The following is a 13,322-nucleotide window of genomic DNA, read 5'->3' on the forward strand; positions in this document are numbered from 1 at the left end:
GAGACTGCCAACAAAATGGTGGAGGCGGGCAAGGTCGGTGTGCCCGTTGAGATTCGCCTCACGAGCCATCAAACAGATGGAGCGATGCTTTAAATGCATGGCGTTTGGCCACCAGATGCAAAACTGCAAAGGCCCGGACAGATCCGGTCTATGTCGATTTACAATGTTGTGAAAACTTATATGTGAATATGTACATTATGCGGAAGATATTGATTTGAAAAATGTATTGGAGGTAACCACTTTCCCTTCGATGGGACTCGAACCCATGACCCTACACGGAAGAAATAATGGGGTCGAAGTAGTTTGCCTTTACTCCCATGGTAAAAAAGTACCCAACGGAAAATTGATTTACCCAAATGGAGGTTTATTTCACTCAATTTCGACCTCAGGTAATAAAACTCAAAATTGGCTTCCCGTATTGAACTGGCGTCATTGGATTGTTTCGCTCTTTTGTTTTTGACAACAGAAGAAAGAGTGGATGATAGAGAAGAGAAAAAATAACTCAAAAGTAAGTTTAAAAAAACTCAACGCTGGGTACTTTTTTTCTTCCGTGTACAGTACGCTAGACTGGTGCTTAACCAACTAAGCTACGAAGGACCTCCGTCGGCCTTCGCAACCTCACCTTCGCTCAAAAATTCCCAAATTGGACGCATAGTCAAAACACTCGCAATCCAACGCAACTTTATCATGCGGTCGGGTCGAAACTTGACGACCGAGTGGCAAATAGCTCACACAATCTCACTTGATCAGTACAGTGGATGATTACGAATGTGTGTAGCCACCAGACATTCTAAATACTCACGCTCCTCTAATGTGAACGTGTACTATACACATGTGGAAGTGTTGGCTTGACAAATGGATTGCGAGTGATTTGACTATGCGTCGAATTTAGGAATTTCGAGCTCATTCAGTAGCCGCTAGATTGCGACGGCCCGCGGAGGACCTTCGTAGCTAAGTTGGCTAAAGCACCAGTTTAGCGTACTGTAGGGTCATGGGTTCGAGTCCCATCGAAGGTAAAGTTGTTATCCCCAATACATTTTTCAAATCAATATCTTCCACATAATGTACATATTCACATATGAGTTTTCACAACATTGTAAATTAATGTCCAAGTCGGGTGTTTGATCTCCGGAAATAGACAATTAACTTTGATTGAACTATGCCAATTTCCAAAAGAGTTTCGAACTGGGATCCAACTTTCAGACATTTATTATCCATGGCAATATCAACATCAAAATTTTGTTATCGATACGTGGTTTATATAAATCCGAATCAGCTCTATGATAATTGAAAGTTGAGCTGTATGAATGGTTTCCTGTGAGATTTCGAACGTCACAGGAAGGTTAAGGGGGGTCCCGTAGCGTAGTTGGCTACACGTTCGCCTTTCAAGCGAATGGTCATGGGTTCGATTCCCAGCCCCTCCACCAAAACCCTGGTCAGTCGCCGGATGCGCAGCCTATGCGGTGGCATATTGGGGTGCACGCTTCACCGTCACGGCTGCCTGATGACGACTGACAACTTGTTCTTCTCGGAGGCATTCCTCCAACGTTACCCGGATAAATGGCAACCGGACAATGCAACGATCATTGGATACACGACATGGACAAAACGAACACAATGGACTCACGACGAGATGGACCAGCAACGACAACAACAATGAATAATGTAAAAATCTAAAAATAGATTCTGTGTGGATTCTGGCTGCAGAATACCACAGTAGATCTCGGCACAGTAGCGGTTAAGTAACACAGAGTGCCTATCAAATAAATAAAGGAATAAAAAAAAAGGAAGGTTAACCCTTCCGTTACCAACCCCTCTTTTGAAAATAAAAATAAAAATCTTTTTATGTAACCTTTTTGTCTTTTATTATTTTTTATCGCAACTTTCACCAAAAGAAGCGGAATTTATTCAAGTTTTAGGAATTTTATAGATTTTTAGGATTGGCCACTCGGTTCCGGATTTATTCCAGATTTAAAATTGGTTTTAGCCAGTGGCGTAGCCAGAAAATTGGTCTGGGGGGGGTTTTCTGACCATTTTTTAATTTCGAGAAGGTTCGAAAAAAATTTTTTCTTCTAAAAATTTTGTCTCTGGGAGGGGGGGGGGTTATGTCCAAAACCACCCCCGTGGCTACGCCACTGGTTTTAGCTTTTGGCCAATTCTCCAATGATTATTTTAGATATTTTGATTGGAAACGGCGCATAAACTATACCAAATATGATCAGGAATTTGATTGGTCCAAAATATGACCTGAATTCTGAATTCCGGACGTTCCGCCGGAACCTGTTACGGGGTCACTTCACGGAAATAGGCGAATACCATCATGCGGCACATCAAACTTCATGATTTCAATAGTTATGGCATTCTATGATAGTTTTGGACGTCCTGGACCCTCCTGTACAGCATGATGGTATTCGCCTATTTCCGTGAAGTGACCCCGTAACAGGTTCCGGCGGAACGTCCGGAATCCCGAATACAGGCCATATTTTGGACCTATCTAATTTCCAATCATATTTGGCATAGTTTATGCGGCGTTACCAATCAAAATACTCATAAAACTTGAATAAATTCCGCTTCTTTTCATGAAAGTTGCGATAAAAAATGTTAAAAGACAAAAAAGTTACAGCCAAATTTTTTTTTTGTTTTCAAAAAGGGGGTTGGTAACGGAAGGATTAATATTGGATTGCAACGATCCTTTTCGTGACCTCGAAGCTCCTTTCTGGTTATCAATCTTCGATTGTTCAGAAAACATAAATGTATGTAATGTATTTAATTCAGTACTGCCAGTTTCTTCTAAATGAATGCGTCCAACAGTTCAAAATTGTTTTCAAGGATTTTAGTCGCTCTCCAGATGCAAATGGCACTCACCTGTTCCCAATTGCATCCAATCCCAAGTTGGCGGACCGCGTCCGCTGGAACCTCCGGCTCGGGTCGACTCCATAGTTGGTCACGGTGGTATTTCCGAGTGAAGCTTTCGCCCCACTGCTGCTCGTTGTGGCCGACGAAGACCCTCGCTGAGCCGTGTACTCGTTGAACAACCGATCGCGCTCAGCTTGCCGTTGCTTCTCCTGCTCGTTGTACAGCTTCGAGTGGTACAGTTCGATGTTGTTCTTGAGGCTTTGATACAGATCGCCTCCCTCGAGCAGATCCGAATGGCGTGTGGCCGGCAGAACGGGATCACCGAACAGGCTGGTCTGGGTGTCATCCGTGGATCTTTGATTTTCCACCGATGATGACGGTGATGAGGTGGTATTGTAGTAGTAGTCGAACCGCGATCGCGACGGTCCAGCTGATGCAGTTGCATTGGAGTGGTCATCATTCCGGCCGAACATATTCATACTCATCGCATGGCGCTGAGGCGCAAAGTTGCCGGCGGGTGGCGTCCGTTTTCGGTTGGGGACTGGTGTGGTGCGTTGCTAATCTCTGACGTCGTCAGCCATCTGGAAGCAAGGCAGAGAAAGAAAGATGTGATGTGATTTCCATCCAGAACTCAAATCCCCATAATCTAATTCTAAACATTGTTTAAATTAAATATAGTTCCTACGCATCCTACCACTTCTCCCTAAGCCCCAAACGCAATACAACGGAACGGCGACGGAAACGGAAAATTTGACAGCTGGCCCATATATTTTCTGTCAAATTTGCCGTTTCCGTCGCCGTTCCGTTGAATTGCGTTTGTGGCTTTAATGTAACAAAAGGGTAAATCAGGGTGAGCTGCCACACCTTTTAAAAAATCAATATTTTTCCAAAGCAATACGTTTTCTCATTGTTTTTGATAGTTTAGGGAGGTTGTATACTATTTCGCCGAAAACCACTTCGCGGAAATTTTTTTCGTGGTACGACATTTCGCGGAATGTATCAACTCTCCGAAACACATTTCGCGGAATGCACCTTTTTTCCGAAAGACATTTCGCGGAATGTACCTTTTCACCGAAAGTCATTTCGCGGAATGCCATTTGGCGGAATTCAGTTAGAATAATTATCTTTGAAATATTTACAGATTTTTGTTTAATTACATGCAATTCTTTTGAATTGTGATTTAAATAATGAAAGATGATAATTCTTTCTTTGAATGACCGCATCCGGTCGATATAACACAAAGTGAGAAAACAATGCCTTATTGAAATGGACATGTTTGCTCGGTATAAAGAAACGAAAGAAGGTAGTCCCTTTTATGGATTAACGCATCTGTCCAGTATAAAGCAAAGGGAAAGGTTATGCCTATTTTGAATAGATGCATCTGCACTAGAGATAGTCGGGTTTCATATTTTGCAAACCCGAACCCGATTTGTAAATATCCTTCAAACCCGGACCCGGCCCGAACCCGGAATAGTTTTCACTTGAGTACCCGAGAAGTTTGGTATTCGTAAACTTGTACTTAACCCGAACCCGACATAATTTAATTATTCAAGCTCGCACTAAAGTTTTGCCAGGAAAATTCAAACTTGATATTTACTGGTTCTTTTTAAATCGAAAAAAAAAATGTAAGCCCAAACAACGAACAAGCTTAACAATTAACAAAACTGAATAAAATAATATTCAGTATTTTATTTCTTAAACCCGTACCCGACCCGAACCCGATATTGTACTAATTTTCAAACTTGAATCCGACTCAAACTCGTCGGGTACGGGTTCGATTCGAGTTTCGGGTTTCAAAACCCGAAACCCGACCATCTCTAGTCTGCCCCGTATAAGGCAAAATCAGTTGATAATGTCTTCTTTAAAAGAACGCGTCTGCCCGGTATAAGGCGAAGGGAAGAGTAACGACTACTTTAAATGAATGCATCTGCTTGGTATAAGGCGAAAGGCGTTGATAATGCCTTCTAAAAAAGAACGCGTCTGTCCAGTGTCAGGCGACGGTAAGAGTAACGTCTACTTTAAATGAACGCATCTGCTTGGTATAAGGCGAAGGGAGGGGCAATGCTTTCTTTAAGTGGATGCATCTGCCCGGTATAAGGCGAAAGGAGGAGTAACGCCTTCTTTAAATGGATGCACCTGCCCGGTATAAGGCGAAAAAAGTTGATAATGCATTCTTTGAATAGATGGGTCTGTCCGGTATAAGGCGAAAGGATGGGTAATGCTTTCTTCAAGTGGATGCATCTGCCCGGTATAAAGCGAAGGTAGGGGTAACGCCTTCTTTAAATGGGCGCATCTGCTCAGTATAAGGCGAAAGGAGTTGATAATGTCTTCTTTAAAAGAACGCGTCTGCCCGGTATAAGGCGATGGGAAGAGTAACGTCTACTTCAAATGAACGCATCTGCTTGGTATAAGGCGAAGGGAGCGGTAATGCTTTCTTTAAGTGGATGCATCTGCCCGGTATAAGGCGAAGAGAGGGGTAGCGCCTTCTTTAAATGGATGCATCTACCCGGTATAAGGGGAAAGTAGTTTATAATGCTTTCTTCAAAAGAATGCGTCTACCCGGCATAAGGCGAAGGGAGGGGTAATGCCTTCTTTAAAAGAACGCGTCTGTCCAGTATCAGGCGAAGGGAGGGGTAACGCCTCCTTTAAATGGATGCATCTGCCAAGTTAAAGGTGAAAAGAGTTGATAATGCTTTCTTTGAATAGATGCGTCTGCCCAGTATAAGGCGAAAGGAGGGGTAATGCTTTCTTTAAGTGAATGCATCTGTCCGGTATAAGGCGAAAGGAGTTGATAATGCTTTCTTCAAAAGAACGCGTCTGCCGGTATAATGCAAAGGGAGGGGTAACGCCTTCTTTAAATGGGTGAATCTGCTCAGTATAAGGCGAAAGGAGTTGAAAACATCTCTTTAAAAGAACAAATGTACCCGGTATAAGGGGAATGAGTAAGTAATGCCTTCTTTAAATGGTAGCGTCTGCCCAGTTCAAAGCTGGCAGACGCTACCATTTTTCGGTATTAAGTGAAAGGAAGAAATAAATGAATATTCATAAAAACGTCTATCTGTAACAAAGTAAAGAGAGGAGATAATCCCTTCATTATATCTGGCCCGTCTAGCAGATGTAATAAAGGATTTGTAAGAGGCAATTGAAATTTTGAAAACTACTTCTACATATTCTGGGAAGACTTCCTTATGCATGTAACTCGGCTTAGCAGGTAAGCAGGTAATAATTGTGGACGTACTGAGTGAACACTAAGCTACTATTATCAATATTCCGCGAAATGGTGCATTCCGCGAAATGGTACATTCCACCAAAAGTCATTCGGCGAAAAGGTACAAACCGCCAAATGTCGTACCGCGAAAAGTTACAAACTGCCAAATGTTATTCCGCGAAATGTTCAACCGCAAAAATGAATTCCGCGAAATAGTTTTCGGTGAAATGTTATACAATCGTTTAGGGATCCTACAACATTGTGTAGACGTTATTTGCAAAACAAATAAAATCGGACTGTACTAGGTATTTATATTTTAATAAAAAAGTCAAATCCGGGTGAGACGCCACACCTCAGGGGAAGAGGGAAGGGTCATTTGGCCGAAACCCATTCTACCGACTCTTTCGGTCGTTTGGCCGAAAGGATCATTTAGCCGAAAGGGTAATTTGGCCAAAAGGGTCATTTGGCCAAAAGGGTCATTTGGCCAAAAGGGTCATTTGGCCGAAAAGGTCATTTGACCGAAAGGGTCATTTGGCCGAAAGGGTCGTTTGGCTGAAAGGATCTTTTAGCCGAAAGGGTAATTTGGCCGAAAAGGTCATTTGGCCGTAAGGGTCATTTGGCCACAAGGGTCGTTTGGCCGAAAGGGTCATTTGGCCGAAACCCATTCGGCCGACTCTTTCGGTCGTTTGGCCGAAAGGATCATTTAGCCGAAAGGGTAATTTGGCCAAAAGGGTCATTTGGCCGAAAAGGTCATTTGACCGAAAGGGTCATTTGGCCGAAAGGGTCGTTTGGCTGAAAGGATCTTTTAGCCGAAAGGATCATTTAGCCGAAAGGGTAATTTGGCCAAAAGGGTCATTTGGCCGTAAGGGTCATTTGGCCGAAAGGGTCATTTGGCCACAAGGGTCGTTTGGCCGAAAGGGTCATTTGGCCGAAAGGGTCGTTTGGCCGAAAGGGTCGTTTGGCCGAAAGGATCATCTAGCCTGAAGGGTCATTTGGCTGAAAGGGTCGTTTGGCAGAATGGGTCGTTTGGCCGAATAGGACATTTTCCCGAATAGAAGTCAGGCCGAGCGTTACGATCCATACAAAATAATTAAACCTTCCATACAAAAAGTGTTACGTGGGGGAGGGAGGGGCTCCAACATTATCAAATTTAGCGTTACGTAATGTGTGAAAAAAAGCCCTAAGATGACCTAATATTCTTCAGATGCTGGGTCATTAGGCCGACGGCAGATACCCCACGAAGGAGAAGCAGACATAAAAAAGCATTGCAATTAAGAATAGGTGTCAGGCCATTAGGCCGAAGGCCATTTGGCCGAATGGTCATTAGGCCGAACGGTCATTAGGCCAAACGGTCATTAGGCCGAACGGTCATTAGGTCGAATGAACATTAGGCCGAATAAGAACTGAGGAGTGAGAAGTGAGTAGTGCGAAGTAAGGAAGAAGTAGAGTGGAAGAAGAAAAAAGGATAAAGGAAAAAGAAGGAAGAAGAAAGAACGAAGAAGAAATATGAAACAAAGAAGAAGGAAGAAGGAATAAAGAAGGAAGAAATCGGAAGAAAGAAGAAGGAAGAAGAAAGATGAAAGAAGGAAGAAGGAAGATGAAAGAAGGGAGAAGGAAGAAGGAAGAAGGATGACAAAAGAAGGAAGAAGGAAGGAGAAGGAAGAAGAAAGAAGTAAGAAGGAAGAAGCAAGGATGAAGAAGTAAGAAGGAAGAAGGAAGAATGAAAAAGGAAGAAGAAAGAAGGAAGAGGGGTGAAGGAAAAATGAAGAAGAAACAAAGAAGAAGAAATAAGGAAGAAGGAAGAAAGGGGGAAAGAAGAAGGAAGAAGGGAGAAGGAAGAAGAAAAAAGGAAGAAGGAAGAAAGAAGAAGGTAGAAGTAAAAATGAAGAATGAAGAAGGAAAAAGGAAGAAGGAAAAAAGAAGAAGGAAGAAGGAAGAAGAAAGCAGGAAAAAGGAAGAAAGAAGAAGGAAGAAATAAGAAGAATGAAGAAAAACGGGAGACAGAAGGAAAAATCGGATGAAGGAAGAAAGCAGAAGGAAAAAGGAAGAAAACGAAAGAAGAAGGAAAAAGGATTAAGAGAAAAGGAAGAAGGAAGAAGGAAGGAGGAAGAAGGAAGGAAGAAGGAAGAAATAAGAAGGAAGACGATAGAAGGAAGAAGGAAGAAGGAAGAAGGTAGAAGGAAGAAGGAAAAAGGAAGAAGGAAGAAGCAAGTAGGAAGTAGGAGAAAGAAAGAAGGAAGAAAGAAGAAAGAAGGCGATAGAAGAAGGAAGATGCAAGAAGGGAGAAGGAAGAAGGGGTAAGGTGAAGAAAGAACTTTTCATTTTTTGTTTCTTTTTGTTAATTCGGCCTAATGGCCATTCGGCCTAATGACCGTTTGGCCTAATGATCGTTCGGCCTAATGACCATTCGGCCAAATGGCCTTCGGCCTAATGGCCTGACACCTATTCTTAATTGCAATGCTCTTTTATGTCTGCTTCTCCTTCGTGGGGTATCTGTTCTTGCAATTCATTACATGTAGCTATATTAATAGCAACCAAAAAAGAAGAAAAGGGGCACAAATTTGATTTGTTTCTCATTATTGTGATGTTTTTAGTAGTGAACAGCATGATGACAATAAAAACAATTGAGTCAAAATCGTTCCTTGTGCAATTATCATTGATTTCGGAGCATGTTAGGGAGCAATATAGGGACAAAAATCCCAGGATGTCTGGATATTTTAGGGAGGATTTTCCTCCCAGTCCCTTGCAATATATTCGTCTTCGTATTTTACATGATTTTCTCACTTAATAATAATATCTCAATGAAGTGCTGATAGTGAGTAGGTGCGATGATTTTTTGCGGCATATACCGATTGTAAGGGATGATGCCACATCACTATAATTTTTACTCAAAACGTAAATTGCTTTCAAACATAACTTACAGGGTTTTTGGAGGATTCAAATAATGGAATAAACATGTGGATTCGTAAGAATTTTCGTAAAACTGCACAAAAAATTATTACAATTATTATTTGCTTGGTTATGACATACCTGAGCATGTTATGCCGTGAATATTCTGCATATAAGTTTTTGGTATTATTTTTTCGGATTTTACCTCTTATGCAAGGCTAGAAGTCATCGCTCCTGCTCGGGTATACTTCGCAGGTTGCAATTCGAGTAATCTTTTCCCTTCAAAGGGGATGTCTCATTTCCCCTACAAATTATAAAAAATAAATTTTCTTTGGCATTGGCACTGCTTATCTTTAAGGATATCACTGCATTCAAAAAAATTAGCAATTTGTAACTAGAATTTGAAGCTCAGAAAACACCGTGGTCTGTCTGTATGCAAAGTGTCCACTTGCCTCCCACGCTTCTATCTGACCGCAACAGTTTTTTCCGCCCTTATGCGAAGCGAATACGACGGAACGGAATACAGCAGTCGGTCGGTGGTGGTCAGTTTGCTTTATGGTAGAAGCTAGGGCGAAAACTTGAAACGAGGTCATTTTTATGGAGCGTTTTGTTGGGTTTTTCCTTTGTCCATGCTGGCTGAGGGGTTGAGGACTCGCACAGAACACGATCAATATGGACTAGAAAAGGTGAAATAGGTTCGTTAACCTAAAATAGAGGTTAGTAAGAAAGTCTCACTGCTGGTGACTTTACCGACAAGTAGCAATCAGTGATGGGAGCGGGTAGCCCGACCAGTTTCAATGGAAGAAAAAAAAATGCGACAAGAAATTAGGTTTAATATTTATGCTTCTTCGATCTGGGAGTTTTAAGCTTTGTGAATTATATTTTCCTGATGTTGATTTCAACGTTTTGAAAAAAAAGTTCATATACTTTCGGATTGGCCAGTCGATGTTTTAACAAAAATACTGCACTAAGTCAGTGATTTTATTACACGTGCATGAGCATGATTGGGGGAAGGGTCGTTTGGTCGAAACCCATTTGGCTTAAAGCCATCTGGCCGAATGCCACTAGGCCGAACAAACCATTAGGCCGAAACTCAACCCAGCAGAATAGGTCGTTCGGCCGAATGTGTCATATGACGTCTCACATCTCACTGTGAAAAGTGAGTGATAAGAAGTTAGAAGTGACGAGTGAGCAGAGATGCGTCTCCCTTCTCAATTTACCCAGGGCGAAATGATAAGTGAGAAATGAGGAGTGAGAAGTGAGACGTCTCACTTCTCCCTCCCAAACTCATACTTCTCACTGTGAAAAATGAGTAGTGCGAAGTGAGCAGTGAGATGTCTAACTTCTAACTTCGCACTGCTCAGTTTTCACAGTGAAGAGATGCATGGTCTGAGGGGTGAAATAAATAACAAGCCGCTAACGGTGCATGTAGGGTTGCAACATGGGTCGCAACATGCAACATGGTTGTAGAGGCAAAGCAGAAGTGGAAGTCCTTGCTGCAGGCAAGTAAGGGGGTGGAACGAAAAATGAGCCAAGCGGTGGAGGCCAGGAAGGAAGCCGCTTCGAAGATTTGAGTCCTTAATGATGAAAAGCAGTTGGCAGAAAGCCAGACTGCAGAACTCCACAGACGCATATGCGTGGTTGTAGCATGACTGTCACTAAAGCAACTCCTAGCCGGTATAGGGCACTGCACGGAAAAATCTCTTTCTCTTTCGTTCTTCATAAATTTTGACATTCACTGGCCTTGTTGTTTTTTAATTTCTTTGCAGCGAGAAAGACACAAAGCAGTCCGTGTAGTGCCCTATTGCACAAGAGGAAGGCTACTATGATCCGTCAGGAGAAGGTTGAGCAGGTTGCCGACCGTAAGGAACGACGAGGACTACCGAAGTTCGCCTGGAGGAAGGCCTGCCCTGGATAGAAGCTGTGAACCCCAAAAGGACGAGGAAGGAGCGAAAAGCGGCAGAGGAGGCGAAGGCGCCTTCCAATGGTCATGGCAGGAAGGACAGAGGCAAAACAATGAATTATTGGCAGTGGCTGATTTTCTACCCGCCGCTTCCACACCCAGGCGCTATCGTATATGCGCAAAATAGCCAGCATGAGTTAACCGCCAGAAATTTGTATGGCGAAAGACATCTAACGCAGGTTTTCTCAACAGCAGGAACTTTTCACGAAAAACTATTTGGTACCGGTTATGAAGGATGGTGTCCGTTACTACGCCTACCAAATATTTTTTCGATTAAGGTGCTCAATTTTGAGAAATCGAACCTTAGATGCCTTTCGCCATACTGATTTCAGAAAGTTTACTCCTAGTGTGCCGCTGTAAGCACGCTCAAAGCAGGCGATTCATTATCGTCAAGGCTGATGGTAAGAGCTATGCTGACGTTCTGAAGGCTTGCGGGCGATAAAAAGCTCACAGGCCTAGGGGATGATGTCAACTGCATCCGTAGAACGCAGAAGGGCGAGATGATCCTCGTCCTGCAGCGTGATGCTGCGCGGAAGAGTTCCGCGTGTAAAAAGTTGGCAGAAGAGGTCTGCCGTAATCTGAAAAAGTGACGTATACGCCATTTTCCAAAAATGGTGGTAACGAGTAGAGATGTCGCAAATTAATCGATTACTTCGATTAATCAATTCATCGTTGTGATAATTGATTAATTTTGAATCGATTATTACCAAACGATTAATCGATTCAATAATCGAGAGGAATCGAGAGTAATCGATTAGTTACTAATCGATTAATCAGGATTTTACGACATCATAAGGATGTCGAAATTTAATTGATTACCTCGATTAATCGATTCATCGTTGTGATAATCGATTTATTTTGAATCGATTACTATCCAACGATTAATCGATTCAATAATCGACAAGGATCGAGAGTAATCGATTAGTAAAATCGATTAATCGGAATTTTACGACATCTCTAGTAACGAGTACTACCGTCAATTTGGTTCCAAAAGATTGAGAATCGGTTCGAAAATAAACTTTTTTGAGTGAATTCAAGTTGGGGTCATTTTTGACCCGCTAATGCACAATGTGTCGCTTTTTTTGGTTGCGGCGTTCGTAGAAGTCGCTGAAAGCTAGTTATCACCCGAAAATGTTCTATTCTAAAAGTTAGAAAAGTTCAAAACCCTATCTCATTTGGTTACACAGCTGTAACGTTTTTAAATCATCTCTGGGGAAAAATAGACCCCACTGCATGGTCTAGGAAGGTTAAGGAGACGACACGATAGGGAGGGTGGGGTGCACTGTGGAAAAGATGGTCACTGAACCCCTTGGCGATTATGAATTTGATCCCTTCTCCACAATCAGTCAATGTTTTCAAATGTAACCTGCCTTCTTTTAATCAAATGATGAAATATCAATAAGAAAACACAATTACCATGTTGACCAATCGGTTTATTTATGGGAAGTCGAGACAATTTCCAATTCGAAAATTGTTTAGACCGGCACCGGGAATCGAACCCAGCCACTCAGGATGGTCTTGCTTTGTAGCTGTGCGTCTTACCGCACGGCTAAGGAGGGCCCCAAGACGTTGCCCAACGTTAAAAAGTAAAGTCAATGTTGTGTCACCCACCACACTGAAATATTTATAATTGTAAATACCTATAGAGGCATTCCAAGGGGGCATGTCAGTCGATCCTGAGCGACCATTTCGAAAATATTTGAAACTCTGCACAGTTTTTCAATTTCATCTAAATCGTCATTTTTCGATATCAAATCTTCATATTGAGTCACGACTAACTTTTCAAAAGGGTGTATGTGAAAATGGTTCAAAAATATTTAAAAAGCTGCACAGCAAAAACGGAATGTTCGATTGTTATGATTTTTTCAGCAAAGTTAGACAACTAAATGGTGATTCTTAAGAAAATGTGCACAGTAAAAAAAAAAAATTTTTTTTGCCTTTAAAAATATCATTTTTGTCACAAAAACTCAAATATCTCAAAACCCTATCTTACCAAGGTTTGAATCGCGCTACATAGGGGATGCATGATGCATAAAATAACTAAAATTTTCAATAGTTTTGCGTTGATACTCAAAAATTTCAATACCACTGGCAAATTGGTGGATAGTTTGCGTTTGGATCTTCAAAATCCATTGTAAGATAAAGGATTAATAGGTCAAATTAAGGATTAATATTACAAAAAGGATTAATATTACAAATCTTACATGATATCGTGACGGTCCCCAATTTTGAAATTTTCATTTTACACCCAGTATTCGATTCTTCCCCTTAGACGTACTTTACGTCAAAAATGTATTTTTCCGGGTTGGCCAAATTAGGCACTAAGTTGGCCAAAACCGGTGCACTTCCCCTTCATTTATTTAGTCTACATGTAAACAGATAACACTGAATCAACAATTTGACGCC

The 13,322-nt window shown here is 41.8% G+C and overlaps 1 protein-coding gene across 4 annotated transcripts in view; it reads right to left on the reverse strand.

The window, feature by feature from the left end:
• LOC134225122 (protein stum) overlaps nucleotides 1-13,322 on the reverse strand; it is a 231,097-nt gene that overhangs the window by 106,750 nt on the left and 111,025 nt on the right. For all 4 annotated transcript variants that reach the window (XM_062704922.1, XM_062704921.1, XM_062704920.1 and 1 more), the window contains one exon: nucleotides 2,866-3,437. In XM_062704922.1, the coding sequence (XP_062560906.1) occupies nucleotides 2,866-3,341 (476 nt within the window). In that variant the 5' untranslated portion in view covers nucleotides 3,342-3,437. The remainder of the gene's footprint in view (nucleotides 1-2,865; nucleotides 3,438-13,322) is intronic.

Source organism: Armigeres subalbatus, chromosome 3 (genome assembly GCF_024139115.2).
Source record: "Armigeres subalbatus isolate Guangzhou_Male chromosome 3, GZ_Asu_2, whole genome shotgun sequence".
Classification (NCBI taxonomy): Eukaryota; Metazoa; Arthropoda; class Insecta; order Diptera; family Culicidae; genus Armigeres; species Armigeres subalbatus.